The sequence below is a fragment of the Indicator indicator genome, chromosome 2 (genome assembly GCF_027791375.1).
Source record: "Indicator indicator isolate 239-I01 chromosome 2, UM_Iind_1.1, whole genome shotgun sequence".
NCBI lineage: Eukaryota > Metazoa > Chordata > Aves > Piciformes > Indicatoridae > Indicator > Indicator indicator.
The window spans coordinates 27,972,955-27,995,057 of NC_072011.1; the positions used below are offsets into that span (position 1 = coordinate 27,972,955).

General features: G+C 38.9%; 2 protein-coding genes across 8 annotated transcripts in view; both read left to right on the forward strand.

Annotated features, from left to right (window-relative positions):
• AFDN (afadin, adherens junction formation factor) overlaps positions 1–6,453 on the forward strand; it is a 119,331-nt gene extending 112,878 nt beyond the window's left edge. For 6 of the 7 annotated variants that reach the window (XM_054399127.1, XM_054399125.1, XM_054399126.1 and 3 more), the window contains 3 exons: positions 1,453–1,744; positions 5,999–6,083; positions 6,187–6,453. In XM_054399127.1, the coding sequence (XP_054255102.1) occupies positions 1,453–1,744; positions 5,999–6,083; positions 6,187–6,331 (522 nt within the window). In that variant the 3' untranslated portion in view covers positions 6,332–6,453. The remainder of the gene's footprint in view (positions 1–1,452; positions 1,745–5,998; positions 6,084–6,186) is intronic. The other variant, XM_054399131.1, reaches the window with a different exon arrangement.
• Positions 6,454–12,199: 5,746 nt separating this feature from the next.
• The window catches only part of KIF25 (kinesin family member 25), a 43,940-nt gene continuing 34,036 nt past the window's right edge, over positions 12,200–22,103 (forward strand). The window contains exons 1-4 of the mRNA XM_054399209.1: positions 12,200–12,274; positions 13,010–13,075; positions 16,148–16,264; positions 18,114–18,252. Of these exons, the coding sequence (XP_054255184.1) occupies positions 12,200–12,274; positions 13,010–13,075; positions 16,148–16,264; positions 18,114–18,252 (397 nt within the window). The remainder of the gene's footprint in view (positions 12,275–13,009; positions 13,076–16,147; positions 16,265–18,113; positions 18,253–22,103) is intronic.

Consider the following 22,103-nt stretch of genomic DNA (forward strand, 5'->3'; position numbering starts at 1 on the left):
CTTTTGTTCAGATGGAAGAGTTACCTGTTAGTAGCTCTGACTGCAGAATGAAGAACGAGCGGCTAGCTTTTAATGTTGAGAGAGATTTCATCTTGAAAGATTGAGGAATATTTTTTTTTTCTATCCCCACCTTTTCTTGATTTATTTGGTAGATTGTTTTTGAGCTTTGTTAGATTGTGTTTTCATAAGCAGTATGGTTTGATGAGTAGAAGAAAGCTAAGAAATCTAAGATGATAGATGAGCGGTGAGGAAGGCATATCTGGACTGAGGAAAGTATTTTAAAACGCACTGTAGGAACCATGGTTTGTTTGTTTGCTTGTTCTTAAAAAGACAGCCGAAAAACCCAGCCAAGTTTCTAGTAACAATGTGGCCAAATGATATAACAACACATTTGAAAGGGTTTTCACTGACAGATTTTGACTGAGACGCTTCTACATCTAGTAACTCAGAACTCAGTACCATCTGACCCCTGCAATAGTTTTAGAGAGTAATATACAAGGAGATGAGTTTCATGTCTCAGCTGTAGATGAGCAAAATCCAATTTATTTGTTTTTAAGGGTAACTGACTCACAGTATTGAAATGATAAGCAGATAAAATAGATTGGGTTTTTTTTAAACACATGGATTAAAAAGAGAAAGGATGGTTGTTCAAAACGACATATATTCCTAGCAGAAGTTATACTATGCTTAGACAAAAAGGGGTTTTGTAGCATAGGGTTTCCAAATACATGTTTTCATTTGTAATCAAACAAATGACTGAATAGACTTTAGTATTAGTTGATAATGTGGCTTAGATGAGATGAGCAAAATTAAATGCTGTTTAGTTTAAAACCAGTAAAAATCTTTTAAACTGGAAAAGTATATAGAAGATATTTCATGAGCCTTTCAAATAGTGAATAGTCTCATATAAATACCATTAGCATAGGGGTTTTTGTTTTGTTTAAACAGTTATTTAATTCTGTTTTAGAAAATGTCATTGTAATTTGATTTTTACGTGAGAGTAATGTTCCTGGTATTTATACTAAAAGTTTTGTGAGGAGTCATTTATTGATTGATTCCAAGCCTCTTGGTGAATTTACATTGTATAAGCATGCAGCAAAATTGCAAAGTTCCTCTTTTAAGATGGTAGTTAATTTTAGGTATTTTCCTCTCCCACAGATTTTTTACTAACCATTTAATAACTGTAGTTACATTTTGAGTAATAAATTCTGGAATTGCTCTTATTCACACAGACAGTTGCCATAGTTACCACAGGGAGTGATAAATCTGGAAAGCAACACCAGGTTTTTTTCATTGTAGTCTGTGCTCTTTGGATAGATTCCCTGCTTGTTGCCAAAAAAGGAGGCAACAAAAAGAAAAGTTTGGAGCTTAGTGATGGAAGACTTAAGTATCTCTGGGACTGAAATGCCTGTCTTTCTGACCACTATGTTTCTGTTTCCTCTGGACTTACAGAGGCGACAGGAAGAGGAGTATTACACTCGCTTAGAGGCTGAAAGGCGCAGGCAGCATGATGAAGCAGAACGAAGATTACTGGAACCTGACGAGCCTGGTCTGTACAGACCTCCGCTTCCACGGGAATATGAACTCCCATCCCCAACCCCTTCATCTAACGCTCCTCCTCCCCCACCTCAGCGAAACACCTCTTACCTCAAAACACAGGTCCTCTCCCCTGACACGATTTATACTGCCAAGTTTGTTGCATACAATGATGATGATGAGGAGGAGGAGGATTCCAATCTTGCAGGTCAGGATAAGTACTCCAGCACAAGGAAATCTTATGGTGACTTTCCTCCTGCCACCCTTAAGCCACAGCAGCCCTCCCGCCAGCCTCGCCCAGTTTCAGATGGCCTCTTTCTTTCCAACTCATTCCAGTCATCTCAAGTCAATGCCAACAGTACTGCTGCCAAAAAAAGCCAGCCCCCGCCCCCACCAAACAAACCGAGTTTCATCCATGCCAGCAGCTCTAAAGGTAGACACCATGAAATCAATCATTTCTACAGAACTATCCTCATGTTTTCAACTCTGGTGCTGTAGATTGAATCAATCACTTTGTGATTTACTTTATTCCCACTTGATCACTATTTTCACTATAATGATCTATATTAAATCCTGATATTAATATGAATCCTCCCAGTTTTGATTGTTTTGATCTCTCAAATTTCCTTGTTCCTTACCCAAACTCTTCAAAAGACAAATTTCTTCTTTCAATCAATCTGAAATTATTTCAACTGTTACTCAACCTATTCAAAGTACTGTTGGTTTTGGCTTTCACTCTATCTTTCAGTGATTTGTTTTCTGTGACTGACCACTGGTTACTCAGGGCATCTGAAAGTGCCCCTCTCTTGAACACAGGAAGCCTTTTCTGATGGGTTCAAGGACAGCGCTTATCTTCTGCTTTCATTATTGGTATCAGGGTTCTCTCTTATAATAGTGTGCAAATGGCTTTAAAAATTACCTTTGTAGATGTATTTCCTAAATATACAGGCTCCAAGGGATATACAGGACATGCAGTCAGTTTCGTAGATTAGGCATCATTTCTATACTTCTGGTTCATACAGTGCAGTTTTCGTCCAGGAAGAGACCAAAATCTAAATTTCGCCTTGGCATTTTTTGCCTTATTCCTTTCCTTCCCCTTTTAAGCCCTTGTATTTCTTTGTCTTCTCATCTTGTTTCTTTTACGATTCCAAGTGGGCAACCATAATGGGGTTTAATTTAAGTAGAGCTCTATCTGCTAGTAATTTCAGCATTATATTTTGTCTGCAGAGGACTAGTTTAGCTACATTCATCTGTTCAAAGCTAATTCAGTCTAAAGTTCCATACTATTTTTTTTAATTAATATCTATGTAGACCTTGTGCTATTAAATTTGCAGTTTATTAATAAAAGATTTTTGTCTTTAAATAGCAGTGTCTGCCAGGGCCCTCCCTACATTTGTTTTATTCTTCTATATTCTTCTGAAGGGAAAGATGGCCACAGCATTCCCTAGTTCATTCTGTTTACTTGTACTTGAAGTGATCAAATGACAGCCAACTCAAGCTGATTAAGTCGTGCTTCTGAAATGCAACAGATAGCAATGGAAAGTGTTTATGCTGCCTTCTAGTTGAATGGATACCTTGGTTACTGGATTCATGTATCAATGGCAGACATGGAAGCCTATATCCCTGATCACCGTTTTGGCCACCTAAGAAATCATGGAAATTTTACAATCTCTTTAATCAGACGTATGATGTGCTCTTGTCGTAAAGAGCATAGAAACCTTAGAACAGGTTTGACCTATGAGAATTACATCTAATCCAGCTGCAGTAGTGTATGAAGCTGATACAGGATATGTATGGGGCCATACAGATACATGATACTCTGAGCTTCCTGTCTGCATCCTTCTCAATTAAGGCTCAAGTCATTGTTTTCCAGCAAGGCATCCTTTCCTTTGCAGGGGAAATTACCTTCTGCTCTTGTTGGATGCTTCCAGTGACAAAGAGAATGTCTGCACAGCACTGTGTAATTTTAATACTGATGAAGGGACAGTGGCACAGCTCAGTTATAGTTGATGTCCAAGTGATAGAGTTGATGGTTAGCAATTTCATTGTTTTTGGGTCAGTATAGCACCCAAGCTGTATAAAAAGTATCCACACTGATAGTGTTTAAGGGCAAAAAGAAACCTCTTTATTGACCCTGGTGTTGTCTATGAGATTTCATGATGTGGTAGTCCCTGTGGATCTTGCAAGTCCATCTGTCGCTTCTGTCTGGCACTATGTTCCAAATCTTAAAGGAAGATAAAGGAAAGGTTTAGCTTTTCAGTGTGGTGTTGGCATACCGAAGTATAAGCAAACACACTACACACTAGCTGCTGTGTGGTACCATTATAGTGCAAATCATTCCATTATGCCTACCTGTCATTCATGTGAGCCCACTGATAAACCCACAACCAGTGAACCCAATTCATGGGTTTGTGTCTAGCTTTTGAGCATCTTGTACCACACAGAATGAATGAGTTAAAAGATAGAAAGACAGGAAATATGTGGAAAAGATGTTCTTTAAAAACTGTGACTACATTGCCAGCTTGCTCTTAGAAATATTCTGAAAGGGCAGGATTCTGACACAAAACTTTTGTACTTTTGTATGTTTTTTTGTTCTTCCAAAGGACTTTGTTTTTCTAGAAATTCTTACTTGAAACTGACTAGAATAGTGTGTAAAATGTGCCTTCCATCACAACACAGAGGCTTCCAAAGGTCCTTGCCTTCCTTATTTGGCACTTTGAAGGCTGTATGTCATGAGTTAAGTAACTATAGAACCATTGGTCACTAGCTGTCACCACCGCTCTTCCTCCCTCCCATCATCCACATCCGAGAATGCTATTTCATACATAATTGCATTTCCCAATCCTGCTTTCTGTTAATTTTAATGGAAAAATGAATCAAAGGAAAATGAAATGTTCAGTGATGTTTTTTGTTTATGCATGTTTGTTTTTCCTGGAAAACAATCAGAAAGACAATCTGCAAAGATTTGGTTAGGGTTTGGGTGACAGTTAAAGAGTATTGTAGTATAATGCTTCGCTTTTAATAACCTAATTCATAAACCATACAACTAATTCTGGATACTCTTATTTCGTAATTTTTAAAATAGCCATGAGAACAGGTTAACTTCACCTGATTGCTCAAGCTTCTATGAAGACTGCCTGCGTAACGTACAAAGCCGTTTGCACAAAATACAGAATTCACTGTGCAGTTCACCATCTCCCATCTTGCTGACTCTGTTACATTACTGTCTTTTACAGCCTTTTTTCTGTTCTGAATGTTAACTCTAGTGAACCATGCTTCTGCAAATTTTGCTCTCATACCTTCTTCCACTGAGTCCCTTAAGAGCATTGGATCTGTCTGTGCAAGAAAAAAGCCACACTCAAATCCAAAGTACTATGCTAAAGCAGGTGAAAGTGTGAACCATAGCATGTGGAGCCAAACTTTACAAAATAGGGATAGTATTACTTAAATGCATGCAAGACTCATGTCTGGAAGCATAAAAAGTCTTCACATGCCTGGCATATCTAGTAGGATATGGTCTGCTACAAAATTGTGGTGGAAAAAAAATTAACCTACAACACACTAGCTAAGTTTTGCCTGTGTGTTCCAGCCCTATGCATCTCTTGTATTGAACAATTATGAGACATTGCATGTACCAGTGGAAGAAGCAAACATTTCCTTTTATACCAAAGAAGGATCACAAGACATAACACATACAATATTGAGACCAGAACTGTATGAAGACAGATCTGAGTATTGTGCTGACACTTCTTTTTACTCTTTCCCTGCCAGTTATGAAGAGAATATGGTCTTAAATACAAATTAATACACTTTTTTGATTGGAAAGAAAAGGTTTTGTCTTGTGGCCTTTAGAAAGAATTAATACAATGTGTAAACTTGTGTGTTATATCAACTTAAACTAAAGGTGCAGTGCTGCAAGATACTTAATTTAAGTACAATGATGGGGAAGGAAGGGGATATTTTCTGAGTGATGCAGTTTACTTAATCATACTAAACAGAGACAAAAATTTTTACTCTGCCAAATTGCAAAGATGGAATATACTAATCTTAGCTTACTTTTAGTGCCATGAAGAGAGCAGCTGCTCTCTTATGGAGCAGCTTCCTATGGAGCTTGTTACGGGATAATGAAGTGTGTTGCTCTTTCCATCGATCTCCTTGAACAACTTCTAATGTCTGTCATAGGGTAAAAGATAATAAAATAAAAGACCATGATTTAATATGTGCTGGATTATCTAAGCAAAAGGTGTTATGACTCAAAAGGAATAAAAAATCTAAGCTGTTTTGGTGAAGGGTGGAATTTAGTAGTACTGACTTTACATATTCTAAAGGTCAGATGACCCTCTAAATTTATTTGTGATTCTAGTTTGAGATTATTGAAAGAAGCACTGCACCTTTTTGAAGAAATACAGTATAAAACTTCTGTGTGTTGTAATTGCAATCTTTTGATTTACTTTTACATAAGGAATAAATTCGTACACTGGATCTACAGGAGCAGCTGTTGGGGCCCATGAAGTTTATCGGGATCCAAGAGACAAAAGATCTAAAAGGTGATGTGCACAAGTCAATGCATGTCACTGAGAATTATTATATTTAAAGATATTGTTAGGAATTTATAATGACAGACTTTTTTTCTTGTTTTTACCTTTGCAGTCAAGATACAGATTTACCTGGAGCACCAGAGAACTTGACGTTCAGGGAACGCCAGCGACTTTTTTCACAGGGTCAGGATGTATCTAATAAAGTAAAAGCTTCTAGGAAATTAATGGAACTGGAAAATGAGTTGAACACAAAATAAGATTGAAGCACCTTATCAGATGTAACTGAAGATCTCTAAACTGAGGGATTGTGATGGGGGGCACTACTAATGAACAGAAAATGAGTGTTTTCTGAAAGAGTGACTGATTCCTCTATATCTAAGACTGTTAATTAAGATTTAGAGATGTTGCAATAGCAAGAAAACTGATTACTTTGCAGGAGCTTGTGGTTTATACAATGAAAGCACTGTAAAATTTTAAAGATATGATTCACGTGAAGGTAACCTTTTCCTTTCTGTTTTGGGGGTTAAGTTCTTGTGCACCAGACCAAGTAGCACTTGTCAAAGATAAGTTCTGTTTCCTGGTGTTTCACAGACACACTTTTGTTTTAGCTGCTGAGCAGAGAGAGTGAGAATAGCTTGAACTGCCTGAACTAAACTGCACTAGAAATTAATATTTTAGGTTGTTTGATAAGAAGCCAATATCTGGGCCACCTTAAATAAGACTTTATATGCAAGTTCAACATACTGTATGGTATGCATATCAATACAGATCTTACAATTTACTTGCTACTGGAATAACACATTCTGTAGGTAGAACCTCGGAATAAAAACATTTCTAGTCCTATGTATTTGTTGGGTCTAAAATGGTTGCCTAAGAAGTTATCTCTAGTTAAGGAAAAGTCTATATGTTGATGCATCCACACTATATGTGTTTCAGACTTTCAAGAATGTGAAGATAAAACCTTTGGATAATTCTTTTATTCAAAATTACATAAGCAATAGATAGCAAGCTGCACTAGTGACCCTTCATCAGCTAGGACCAAAATGTTAGTAATGTATTAAAGGTGAGGAGTAATGATTCCAGGTCCAAGGTGAGAAGAGCAGATACGAATGTTTTCTGAGAATAGATTAAAAGTTATTAGGCAATTAGGCATGGAACAGTAATAAGTCTGCTATTATCAGTTCAGCAATATCTTATTTGTTTGTTGTTTTTTCCTATGGCGAAGTGAACTGGCAGATACAAAGACTGAAGTGTGAAGCATCAAATACAATACTGCTGTCTGGGAGTGGGAATGTTAGTATGGCTGTTAACAGAGCTGGTGTGCTGGCAACAAACCATCTCTGCTCACACTGAGCAAGCAGAGTTCTAGAGAGCTCATCTTTAGTCTAGCTGGCTTTACTGATATCCTGTTACTGTTGTACTGAAAATCTTTTTGGCAGTTCAAGCTATTTTTTCACACTATAATAGCCTTATTTAATTTTAAATCATTAATCTTTTTCCTCCCACTATTTCTTCAGCTACGCATACGTGGCTGATGATGTTGGGAATAAGGACCTCATCAGAATTTTTCTCATTGTGTGATGTTAAGACAATATATATTGTGATTCCAAACAAATTTTCTATTTGACAAAGCTCTTTACTGGCTTTAGATGATTTTTTCCCCCTGTATCATATTGTTCTCTTATAAATATATATTTAGGGAATTGTGCACACTTCCAAATACAAAGGGGTAGACTTTCACTGCCTTAGGAAAGAAATCACTTTTAATAAGAGTTGTATGATAAATAGATGCAAGTTAATGAAAATTGGAGTGTAAATATTTTTTACGTATTTCAGGTTTCTTATTTGAGAGTGTGCTTTTACCGTTTCACCTGTTAAATATGAAGTAGAAGATTAAACTGGTTCAAAGTGTTAATGAAGGATCTGCATGCTTGCTATGTCTGTTAATCAGGAAAAGCAAGCCTCTCCCAGTTTATCTTGAGAACACTAGCAGCCTTACAGTGACAAATTTTTCTTAATGAAAAAACGCTGTGGCTGAATTACTGTTGCTGCTAGAATCTGAAAAAGGCTTAGCAAAAAAATACCTATAACCTTCAGTTGAGTGGATTTGGCCGCTATTGGGCATTCGGGTCAAGTGTGAATATGTGTAAAAGTGCTTTTCATATTTGTCTGTGCATTATTATGAAAAACATCAAAACTGCTGTAGTTTCCCATTTCTACTGTATTTCACTTGCAACCTATTTTTAATAAAGTTTGTATTGTATTTAACTTTGCATTAAATGTTTGGGGGGTTTTGTAACGTTTGTTTGATTCTGCATTTATAACAGCATTATCGTGAATCAGAACAATTCTTGCTAACGTGTTTTTCCTTCCCTGTCCTTTGAAAATATAAACTCAGCACATCTCATAAATGAATATGAAGAGCGTAATAACATTCAGCCCATCTCAAGGGAATGTCTTCTACCTGGACTTGTGCAAAGCATTTAACAGTGTCCCCCACAACATCCTGGTCTCTAAATTGGAAAGACCTGGATTTGATGGGTGGATGAGCAATTGGCTTGATTGTACTCAGAGTGATGATCAATGGCTTGTCTAATTGGAGAGAATGACAAGTGGAGTTCCTCAGGATTCGGTACGGGGACCAGTGCTGTATGTGACCTGCACATAGTAGTATTGAGCACACACCCTCAGCAAATTTACCAATGACACTAAGTCATGTGGCGTAGTCAACACGCTAGAGGGAGGGAATGCAATCCAGAGGGACCTTGACAGGCTTGAGAGGTGAGACAATGCCAACCACATCCCAAACACAAATACAGGCTGGGTGGAGAATGTATTGAGAGAGCTCTGAGGAGAAGGGCCTGAGGGTGCTGGTTGATGAGAAGCCAAATATGTGTTGGCAATGAGTGCTTGTAGCCTAGAAAGCCAACTAAATCCTGGGCTACATCAAAAGAAGTGGCCAGCATGTTGAGGAAGGTGATTCTCCCCATCTGCTCTGCTCTTCTGAGCACTGTGTCCAGCTCTGGAGCCCCCAACACAAGAGAGGCATGGAACTGTTGGAGTCCAGAGGAGAGCCACAAAGATAAGAAGGCTAAAGCACCTCTCCTATCAAGACAGGTTGGGAGAATTGGGGTTGTGCAGCCTGGAGAAGAGAAGGCTCTGGGGAGACCTTATAGCTGTCTTAGAATATTTGAGGAGGGCTTATGGGACAGTTGGACTTTCTACAAAGGCAGGTAGTGATAGGACGAGGGGTATTGGCTGCGAAGTGGAAGAAGGTAAATTTATGATCAGACATTAGGAAGAAATTCTTCACCATGGGGGTGGTGAAGCACTAGAACAGGTTGTCCAAATAAATTGTGGAGGCTCCAGTCCTGGAAGTGTTCAAAGCCAGGCTGAATGGAGCCTTAAGCAACCTAGTCTAGTATGAGAAATGCCCCTGCCCATGGCAAGGTCGTGGAACTAGGTGATCTTTAAGGTCCCTTCCAACGCAAACCATTTTATGGTTCTATTCAAGACAATGCTGCCTTATTAGTATATTGAGATTTGTAATGCAACATGGTATTTCAGTGATGATAAAATAGTCAAATGTGGATTTAGGCAATTTCATTTAAGTTTCCAACCCTCCAGTAAGGATCTGTAATAAACTGGGGCTTCACATTTGCAGGGAAAGAGAGGATCAAGTTGGTGGAAGTTCAGGGGGGGGGGGGGGGGGGAAAAACAGGATTCTTCAGAGCTGAGAACTGCTGTAGAAAGGCATGCTGGAATACAGCTTTGTAGCATTTCCAGAAGATAGTTGGATTTTGCATTTGTTTTTTGCCTCAATCTCACTGACTGACTTTTATTTCCTCCATTAAGCAGCTTCTCCTGATTTTTGGAAATGGAAGTTCCCAAACAAACATTGCTGCTGTTATGGTGGTGAGTTGCACATCATACTGTGCATACAAATATTCTTAATACAATTTAAACTTTCAGGTATGCATAAGGAAACTACTAAATAATAATTGCCCAAGGATGCTTAGTTTTAGGTTACCAGTTCACAGATAGCATGAGCTTCTATGTGACAACCTGTGGAAACCAGTTTCTTACTCTCATAGTGGGTAAAACACACATTAGGGGAGAGATCAACTTCAATATTGATACTTCTCAGGTAATACTGAATTATGTTGGAAAACATTCTTCTGATGTGACTGCTGCTGCAGGATGAGCATAGAATCACAGCTCAGTGTCAAGAAGTGAGTCACACACCCCAAGCTACTAAAATACTCTCTCTCAGATGGCTGATGTTCATAAAATCCCATCTACCTTACTTAGTGCCACCAGCTCATAACATCCACAGTATTAAGAGTACTTTGGAACCTTTTTTTTTCTAGATCTATTTGCCAGTCTTCATTTTTCCACCAATGAAGAAGTAGTTGCAAGGATGAACTGTTGATGGACTTCCAGTGAGTTTGTTGGTTTATTTTTTTAAACTGAGACTACAGTTTATAGGTGAGGCAGGAAGAAGTTGCAGTACCACAGGAAACAGTTGATGGAGTGGCACAGAAATGTTTGGTTTGGGCTATGAGAGATGGGCTGTATTTGGGTTCCTCTGTAAAGGATTGCTGTCCCTTGTACCAAACGTGGCAAGATTCCGTGTTGTATGTCTTTGAATTTTCTACTGCCTGCATGAGAGCACACTTGACCCATTCAGTAGACAGTAACTTGAGACTGTTGTTTTGCAGAACTGGATTCCTCTTAATTACACTTTAAATGTAATTTTAAAAAAACAAAACAAAACAACACCAAAGCCTGTAATATAGTAATAGTGTTGTTTCCCACTTCCAAGAAGATGGCATGTTTGTATTTTGGATAGTCACATGTAATAGTCAAATAGTAGCATAAGTGCTTTCTAGATAATGTTAATCATTGCAATACAGTGGAGCACTAAGTAGTATTACTAACATATGTCACTCTGGCCTTGGAAACCGTAGTGTGTAATAGCCTATATTAATAGCTCCTGTCTTGGGCAGCCTCAAAGGATGCCCACACCAGCTGGACCTGCTTCTCCTAAGACTTACTGGTCTTGTTCGCTAAAATACTAAATAGTTGAAGTTGGAAAGGGACCTCTAGGTCTCATCTAGCCAAGGGTCAAAGCAAGGTCAGCTATTGCTGGTTACCCAGGGCTGATGTCTAGTTGAGTTTTGAGTATGTCCAAGGATGGAGACTCCACAACCTCTCTGACAGTGTTTGAATACCCTCACACTAAAAAAATTTAAAGTACTTAATGAGTGTCAGTTTGTGCCAACTGCTTCTTGTTCTGTCACTGGGCACCATAAAGTAGAATCTTGCTCCGGTTTTATACTCTCCCATTAAGTACATATTGAGCAGATATCACTCTGCCACCTTTCCTCCAGGCAGAGCTATGTCCAGCTCCCTCTGTGTAACAGATGTTCCTATCCCTTAATCTTCTTTGTGGCATTTACAGCCTTAGCCCACAGTTCACATTACCAGCTGCTCAGGGAGGAATCCAGGAGCCCATAAAAGAGCTCTAGGCTCTGTCCTCCTCCAGCCCTTTGCTGTGGCTGCTGAACCTAAAGGAGAAGCTTGTGCCCCTGACCTCAAGAACTGGTGCTCTAAGGAAAAATCTTTCGGGAGCATTACACCAGCCCTGGGAACTCCAGGTTTCCCTTCTCTCCCTGCGCTCCTCCCACTAATTCTTTCTTAGCCTCGGCCTCTGAAGTCACTTATCCCAAGTGATGCTGTCAGATGGAGAGACACCTCCTGCCCCTAATTCCAGCACGCTCGTTAACCGCTGCGCTAAATGCTATGTGGGGCGAGAGGGAGCGCTGCCTCCGCTCCTTCTCTGTCCCTAGCTGGTCGGAGGGACAGCGCTCCGTAACCCCCCGCCCCATCCCTATCCCTGTCCAGCCACGGGCGTTCCCCGGGTTTCGCTAACGGTGGGAGGCGGTGCGCGGGCAGTGAATGAGGCCCTCGTCCTGCCAATGGAAGTGCTTGCTGGTGGGAGGGGCAGCAGGCGGGGCCTGTCGCCACGGCAGCCGGGCAAACGCCCCAGCTGCACCATGCCTGGGGCGCTGCGGGGACTGAGCGAGGCCCGGACTTGCCTCGGCGCGGGAGCGGGGAGAACAATGCGGCCGCGGAACAGGCTCGACCTGGGTTCCGTGTGGGCCCAGCGCCTCCGGCAGCTGGAGCAGCGGTTAAGAGTGAGGCCCGCGACGCGGCGGCGGAAGGGCAGGCGAGGGGCGGGCTCTGGGGCAGTGCGGAGAGGGCTGGTCCGCGCCGGTCTCCGCGGCGATGGCGGGGAGAAGGCGGGGCACGGGACGGTGAGCAGTGTCTTCCCCAGCCCCTCCCCTCTCCTGCCACTTTCCTGCCTCTTCCCGTCAAAAGTATGTTTTTGGGATTACATTTTAGGCGAGAATCCCAAATACAGACCCCCGTGGGTACCAGGTAGGCAGCGTGATGTGGGGGTGAGACCGCTCCACCTGGCGCTGGGTCAGAAATGGGATTTCAGAGGTGCGATCAGCCCTTCCAGACTCGCCTCACGGCAGGACGGGCGTGCAGCGCTTTGGGAAGGCGGCACCTGTGCGGAGGGAATCGTTTTGCTGAGGCACCAACGAAGAGATTAAAATTAATAAGTAATGCATTTATAAATAAATGTACCAGAGCTTCTTCAACGACCTGGAAAAGGTCGGGAGCTGATTTCATAAAGCAAAAGCACGTTCACACAAGGAAAGTGACAGAAAACATGTAATCATGAGGGTTTATCCTAACTTACATGCTGTAGACAATACTGTGCTAAGGAGATCTGGGGTAGGTAGTTCTTTGATTTTGGAAGGCAGAGAAACGAATGTAATAAAACTATGATAATCAAATAACTTTCATCAGACTCATTTATTTCATTTTAATTTCTCTGATTTGGGGTTGGTTTTCTTCCTTAGACCAAAGAAGAAAGAATAGTTGTCCTGGAAACTGAAAATGCTGCTCTTCATCTAAAACTTGCAGAGGTAACCACTGTTTATTTTTCCAAAAAAAGCAATTTTTATGAAAAACAAAGCAAGCCCACAAAACAAAACCAACAACAAAAACCACAACAACACAACACTAATACTGAAACCTGCCTTCCTGTTTTCAGGTTCTGCAGTTTTCACCTGCTGGGGAAATCTGTAAAGGGATTATGTGATGCTCAGCATGTTTGTTTGGGGGTTTTTTGGTTGGTTGATTTTATTTGTTCCTTTGGGGTTTTTAATCATAAATGGCAGCAGTAACAATAGATTGATGAAGTGACTAGAGGTTGGCATACACTTAACTAATTGCCACTGTTTAAAATCTGTAAAAGTTAACTAAGGAAATGACTGTGAGCATTACATATGGAATATTGCTTTCTGCTTGCAGGAATGATTTTTGTCTAAAGACCAAAGGTAGATTCTGAAGGAATACTTTTTAAATACAATTAGGGTGATGCTCTAAAAAGGCGTGTTCATGAAGTACAGGAAAAACTTTTCATTGTGAGTAGGCTTACCAGAGATGCATCTATTTATGGTGCTAGTTACACTTATCTAGAAAAGTCAAGGAACTGTTGCAAAGTCAGTTGCAGAGCATACAGCAACAACTGGACCCCATCACTTCCTTACATCACCTACAGAAGCATATGTTGTTCCTAGACAATATTGAAACTAGGAGCAGCCTGCGATAAAGTTTGGGGCCTTCAAAGGTAGGATTTCAGAGATTTAGCAAATTTTCAATATTGAGCTACACTGCTAAAACGGAGCAGCTGTAAATATTAGTTGTGATGCAGACTGTTGGCCAAGAGGGTGATTTTGGGAAGGTCATTTGCCATTTACCCCCCACCCCTCATGTGTTTGTTAACACATGTGGACAGAAGTGGGTTTAACATTTTTCAGAACCTTACTGGAAGCAGATGTTACATCTGAAATGAGTTTTGCTAGATATACAGAAGAATGATGTAATTTATTCTAAGGAAATGTTTCTATTGGTTTTGCCCTGCTTTATAGGATTTGCCAAAAACCTTAAGTATTTCATCTGGGTTTTTTTCACTGTCACAAGCACAAGAAATAAACCATTTTAGTCAGTAAGGTGCATCAGATGTAAGAAGACATTATCTGAGTTAATGAAGCCTTGTCATCAAAGTACAACACTGTTTGAGTTTATTGCAAAAGGTACCGGAAGACACAAGCACCTACAGACACCTGAGGAGCATTGCAGTGTTACAACCATCAGTCAGAAACATCATCAAATGATTTGCAGAAATACTTTGCAATTCATTTTGCACTGATACTTCTGTCCATGTGATTATTTAATTATGCTTAAAAGACTTGTCCTTCATTAATTTACCCAGCTGTCTGAAGACATGAGCTAAATTACCATCTATGAAATAGTTTTACCTTAATAAAAGAGTCTTTATTAAAAGGAATACTAATTTTGATCAGATAAATTTAGGGTTGTGCAGTGTTGCACCGTATCTTCCAATGTTTCACAGGCTCTTCACAGGCTGTTCACAGACCTTCAGGTCTGCTTCAGAACTGCCTGTATGACTGACATGTAACAAGTTCAGTCACCATGATCGGGATCAACAGAGATCTCATTATCAACTTGTAAAAAATAATTGGATGTATTTTGGTTGAAGTAAGTTAGGGAGCTTTGGAAACAAATTTACAATGATAGCCATTAGTTAGGATTTGCAGTGGAGATGTTTGCCTGTAGGTTGCATCAGTCTAATTAAAATGTTATCTCTTTCTGTAAACCCTCCCTTGCTTATATGCTTAAGACAATCATGAATATCAGCATTGCCACTGTTTTGTGCAGCACAGTATGTTGTTCTTCTAGTAGCATACTGTAAGTTGTTATGGAACACAAGTCAGATTCTCTCGATAGACTTGCCTATTTGGAAATGTGTTTGTCTGCCTGCGTGCCCATTGCTTTTGCTAGCAGTCCCTGAGGTTGGGGTCCTGTAGCCTTCCATACACAAAGCCAAATCTGCCAGTTTCACTTCTTAAAAGATTTATAGTCAGCTTTTTGCTTTTCATACATGAGCACAGATTTCCAAGTTCACAGTTCTGGCCTATAAACAGCTGCAAATTCAAGTTGTGGCCTATGAAAAACTGATGAATGCTAAAACTGTTTTAAAGAAGACCTCAAAACCAAGGCAGCCTTTGCAGTAAAGATAGTGAAAGTGATGAGAGGTTGACTACATTGACGGTAGAATCAACCATTCTGATTTTATTGTTTATGTTGGAAAAACTGGGAGGTCAAGGGGAATCTGTGCAGATGGTGGGAAGCATATTAGATGTTAAAAGCAGGTTTTAACTAGGGTAAGCTTATTTAACAATAAAGCTCGAGTACTGCTATTGCTTACATATATGCTTAATTTTTCACAAGTGATTAGAGATACTAATTCTGGTGTGCTGCTTATACAGATTTTTGTCAAGAATTTTGTCATGCATCTGGATAACACAAGTCTTGAAGATCCTCAGAGTAAAGAAACAAGTGAACAATTTACAGAATCAGTTTCAATTTCTGCAACCTTAAAACCTGTAACAAAAAAAAAATAAAAAAAAATAAAAAGAGTTCTTAATCTCTTCCTGCTATCTTTTATATTGCTGCTAAGGTGTTGTATAGCTGTGCATTTGTTTCATTCATAAGCATGAAAAGGCTACATGAAAAGGTTGATTTAGATAAATGAAGTACTGTTCGTGGAAAATATAAACTTTCTTTATTCTAATGGCTCCAGGGTTTTGAATTGTTTTTGCAGATGTCAACTGTAGTTAAACTTTTTTTAAAGTGTTTACTTATTACCTATCATTATCAGATGACTGGAATTAAATCAAACTTATTATGTTAGTAGATTTAGTTCTTTCATGTCATTGTGCTCTTTCATGCTTTCTTAATTCAAGTAAAAGGTAACAGTTAAAAGCAAAGAAATTACGTATTTACAACATCACATGTAATCAAATAGTGGAGTTACAAATGTTAACAGGGACAAAGGGAACAGAATGCAAGAGAAAGCATGAGTGCTTTAAACTAATTTTTAGGTGATTTTTTTTTTTTCTTTTAAAAAGTATCAAGGATTGGCTGGAAGAAGCACTAACGAAATATTGCAGCTCTACTCTGCTCATGGCCAGCAGCAGAAATTGCAAAGGAGTTCTGTTCTAACCCAGCTGCATGGAGCAATAAAGGTAAAGACATTTAGTAATAATATAGGCACAGTCTAAAAATGTGCTTATCAAGTATAGTAGAACCCAGAGTAGAACCCAGAAAATGGTCAGATATGATATATCAGCCATATGATCTATGGCTTTATTGTGCTCATTGCAATGAAGTATAGCAACTCTTAAGCTAGCTTAAAACTTAGAGTGATTTTGCTGAAATAGGCTGCAGAGTCACCTGTGAAGCAGATATAAGTGAGCTCCAGGATGTTCTGTGTAGGCTGCCATCAACAAGTGGGGTAGACGTTTTTGTAATCAAAACCTTGCAATCTCTCATTTGATTATGATACAGAAATCCCCTAACCCCAGATAATACTTTAGCCAGATAGGCAGATCCTTTTTAAAAAAGCATTGGAGAGCTCCATTGATTTTACTAAGAGTTCTGCTCTGGTGACCTCACAAGAGGGAGTAGTTTGCTGTATGCTCACTTTAGTTTCTCTTAATTTTGCACCAGATACTCAAACTGTACTACCAGTACCAAAGTAATTTCCTTTGTTGAAGTACTTATTCCTTAAGTTACTCAGTAGAAAAGTGGGTTCTCTTTAGCGACACCAGCAAACATCAGCTTTTCTCAGGGCAAAACCAAATGCCTATGTAAAATGACTGAAAAGTATCTTAGGAAAGGTGATTCTTAACAGTTGATGTAGCTTAATCGTAACGTAATTTGACTAGTTGATTATTAGAGATCCCTTCCAACTGAACTGTTCTGTTCTATTCTAATTATGGTGATTTTGCTCAGTAACCTTTGCAGCAGCGTTTTAAACTTTTGGATAGCTAGAATGGCAGAACTGCTTGGGGTGCAATGCCAGTGGATAGGGATGGTTTATTATTAGAGATCAATGAGTGTTAGGAGAGAGCAGAACTCTCTAAGTAAAAGTCTGTGTAACTGATAATCCCACACCCTTAATAAAAAATCCTTCAAATTTGTCCCAGTTACATTCCATAGCTTTTGAGAGTGATAAATGCAGTGATTTTCTCCCTTTGGTTTAGATTATTGTCTTATCACTGAAATTAATACCACAGTTGGAAAAATAAAAGGCCACCTAATATGTGACACTGTAGCAGGCTGACTGATAAAACTTCACAGTGCTTCTGTAGGATAAGGTACTATTAAGCCTATCTTACAGATGGGTTTACATATTTGTTGCAAGATTTCAATGTCAAAAAGTCCTAAAATCAGATCAATTTGATTTTACTTTATTTGTACTTTCAAGGTAACATAAGCTGTTCTTAAAAACATTTAAAAATCTCCTCAGGTATGTTATGCTGAGTTGTACCCATGATAGAAATATTTTTCTAAACAATAAGGTTTGTGATGTTTCAAAATACATCTGTTCTCATAGGAAGGCATAAAACTGGCTTACTTAAAAAAATACTTCAAGCGAAGCTCATCAAGTACCTCCTGATCAAATTGTGGAAAATTAATACAATAAGGGATATATGGATCACAACTTTTCCTTTCTAATTCTGTATATGTCTTCTAAGTGGACAGAACACACACGTGTTCACACATATTTTTATTTGATGAAATAAGAAAGAGACTTTGTTATTCCTGAATCTGTATTATGGTCGAATTATGTACCATAAGATGGTAAGGATCCATAAAATCTTTCTGAAGTCTTTAGGAAATTACATTGGTAAACATCTTGTAGGATCCTTCTTTAAACATGCTGAAACAGACACTCCTGAAGTCTTCCTTTTATCAAGTAGAAGATTGTTCCTGCCTCTGATATCTCACCATAATTGCGTTATACTGATTCTTGCTTAAGTACTGGGTTTGTATCTTTATAACATGTTTTTTTTCCTTCTTTTTGAGAAGAGGCTTAAACAAGACCTGAAGAGTCTCCATTCATTTGCTCTTGAGCTTTCAAAAGACTTTCAACGTCAAAGCAAGACTTATCTTTCCCAAGTTTTGACAGCAGTCCAAGGGATACAGCTGCAAAAGGAAGCAATGCGAGGTAAGGCTCATTGCACTTGCATGTCAAGCATGTAATATCCACAATGTTACCAACATTAAAAGCCTGAGTTTGATTTTTGAGACATGTGTCACTGAAATTGTAGCAGTTGTTTTTTGTTTGACATTAGATCATCAAGGACATTTGATGTTTTAGAAAGAGTGAAAATAACTCTGCGGAGATTATGACTGGTAATTTGGGTTTAGCTTTTGTGTTGAATGCCCCTGCTACTAGACTGCTGCTGTGCATTGGCTCAGCTGTAACATGCTTTTATCTGAAGTTCTCAGGCTTGTTATCTTGTCTGTTTTAGAACAGCTGAAAAAAGAATGTGTTGGTTGGCTGAAATTTATCTGAAAATTAGGACAGACTGGATTTTAAATATTTCTCTATATTTTACAGAGAAAATTTTACTTCCAAACCAAAACCAGTTCCACTTGCTAGACTGCAGGTATTAACACCACATACTACTGTTTTGGAATTCATGTAAAGCAGACCCTGCAGTGCACTGGCCCCCTCTGCCCTCAGCACCAAGTGCATTTGTCCTACACCTGCATTTCTTGGCATGGATCTGTGCACCTGCTTTCAGTGTCCTTGATTCTGGTGGAACTCCTTCCAGGCCTGAGAAGCACATGACACATACAAAGCTTATGTTGTTCGAAGCTCAGCAGCTTGATGAGCTAACAACAAATACACAAATTTACGATCATCATAATCTTTGATGTCCATGTGTTGCCATTTAAAAGGTACATTTTTCTCCTGCTTTGCGTTTTGCTTGAAGCATTTAAATTGGAGATTGATTTGATTCTGATGGGACTACTCATGTTAATAGCAACAAAGAGCATTTGTAGTGATGGATGTTTGAAGAACATGTCCCTGTATATTATGTACTAACCTAGTGATCAAAATTGATTTGATTACAGTATGTGTAGATAAAATGCTTAATCAAGCTGTCCTTAAAACAGAAAATCAACCCTAGGTGAAAGTGTATATTTCCCTATTGAAGCAGGGGGCTAAATAAACAGATAGGAGGTTGGATTTGCCACTTGAGCTATTGTGGTGTAAATAAATAGTAAGTATTCCTTATGAGGCCTTGCAAATTCCTGTTGATTGTTCTGTTAGCACTGCATGCTGCATTGTTCTATGAAATCATAACTGGGAGAAGCTTCCTTGCCTATGACAAAACAGTGTATTGGTACTTAGATGGATGACCTATATTTTAACTTTTCTTATTTTTCAGTTCTGTCAAATGTTTTGGAGGGAGATTCTATTGATAAGGTTAAATGTGACAGAACTGCCATCTTTAAATTACATATAACATATATTGTCTCAAAAAATTATCACTTAAATAAAAAATAGAGATTGAAAATGAAGAATAGGATTATAGAAGAAACATTCAAGTAATTTCAATGCTGTACTTGACATAAGGCAAACTGTAAAACTTTACTGTAACGTGAGTAGTCCCTTGCTTAAAACATTTATTTACAGTCTGAAAACCCACATTTCCCACTGAAATTTAAATAGTAGCAATTCCTAAGAGAGAGAATTGCTCATCATCCTTTTTGTTATAGGACTGTTTTCCTCATAAACAAAGCTGCTATCATTTTAGTGAAAAATGCTGGCCATGTGACTGCAAACGATACTACTGAGGCAAATGAATAAATTCAGCAGATATCTGGAAGGGCACAAATTTTTAAAAAATTAAGATGACTCTTTAGATTGCTTCACCATGCAGGTATTATCAGAAAGAGGAAACAAGAGCATCTGTGCATGCAAAACATTTTTCAGAGAGGGGAAGCCACTGTTCTCACTGCTTGGTAAAGTGGCAGGTACAAAGGAGCAAAATCTGTCAGAGTAAGTATGTGACAGAGGAGCTGCCAGAAGTTACTAAAATATTTTGTGAAAGCTGCTGCAGCCCAGCAGATATCCTTAGCAGTTCCAGGACACTTTGCCTCTGGGGTGGAGAAGCAGAAAAACTGGGTAAGGAGCTTATTTCCCACTTTGCCAATATTCTATGGGCATGCCCATGCTATGCCCATGGCACCTACATGCTGTGCTTCTCATGAAGAAAGCTGAGCTCTGCATGGTGGTGATGATTTGTACTTGTGAGCTACCATCATCTTTTACTGTCAGCTCACAGCAGTCTCACCAGCTCAGCTACCTTTGGCTTTGGAAAGTTTTTCCTTCTTTGTGTACAGTAGAGGAAGAGGAGGAGAGGTAGCTTAGATCCAGCAGCAGAATTATTGCAGCAGCCCAAAGAATAATGTTATAGCCCAGTTTATAGAATATAGATGAATTAAAAAAAAATTCAAAACTAAATTGGGATAGCTGATTACCCTAAAAAGGCCTGGTCAAATTGACCTCCTTTTTAAACTGAAATCTACTATGGAAAGAAGCATTAAAGACTCCAGGAAACTATGGGATCAACTACACATCCATCTCTGTGGTAGGTTGTGGCTATGCTAGGTTACGCTGTTCCTGTTGTTCATGTCTCCACCATGGAACTTTCCATTATGCTGGTGTGACCACACACAAAACAGACCAGGGAACTGATCTAGGACAGAAATTACTTAACAGGATTGTGTTAACACCACCACATGACCATGGAAGCAGTTGTGCAAGCTCAGGGAAGGTCTGGTGAAGCACTGAATGGGAAAGAATGAAAAGCTTCTTGACCAGGACTGTCAGTTAGAGAAGTGTTACAATCCTGAACATCTTTGCAAACTGTTGCTCCTCCACACTGTTAGTCTGATGATTAATGAAGATCCTAACTGCGCTCAGTGACATTTAAACAGAAAAACCATCATTCCCAGCTCCCAGAAAGTTTCCGTATAGATTAATGAGATGAGCAAGGCATGGGGGAAAGGAATGTCAGTGGCTACTTCTCTTAATAACGAAGAGTGGGTTACTAGTATTTTTAAATGGAAGCACTCAGTGGCTGCCCAGAGATTATGGATGAATATATAACTCAAGAGCTTGAAGCTGATGCCAAGCAGAAAACTAGCAGTACGTTAAATAAGTGTTTATAACTATATAGCTCCACTTTCAGAAAAATTAAAAGTTTAGAAATAATTCATACATTAGGAAACTTGCTCTTTGTAGCTTCTGCTCAAGACGTTTTTCTGTGCTGCACTTAAAGCTTTACAGAAGATAGATATTAAAAATGATGCTTCACTCTTAGAAACATCAAAGTACTGTCTGCTAACTGCAGCAATTTGACTCCTTTTCTAAAGATTGCAGTCCTTCACCTGTCTGGTTTAAAGCCAAGGGATCAAATTAGAAATCCTCAAGGCTGATTTCTGTTTCCACAGTCATCTTCACTATGGAAGACTACTTAGAAAAAAACCTAAAAGAGTAGAGCCTAAGTTAACTGAAACTGGATCAATAATGTGCAGTAGGCTTCTCAGAGTCCTCATGAAGAAGCCACTTAAATATTGAAACAAACTAGTAATTTTTGGTTTTTTCTCTCAAGACTGGAAGAATGGAAGATTACCCTTAGCTCCTATTGCTTTACTGCTTATTCAAGAAACTTCAAGAACTGAAAGTGTGAGCACAAAGGTTTATAAATGAAGATATTTATTATGGAGTTTAATTTAAAAACCAATATATTCCAAGCTCATAGTTTGAAAAATACTGTATGATTAAGGGCCAGTGCATCTAAGAGTCACTTTTGACAATTTTGTTTTAACATATTTGCATTTGATTCTCCAACCCAAGACACACTAGTGTTACTCCACATACAGGATGCAAGAAAAGGATTTTTCATAATGAAATTCCTAGACTTTGATTCTGAGACTTTTATTCCCCAACTATTGACATCATGTTTCCCCTGAATGCATGCACTTGATGAGGAACAT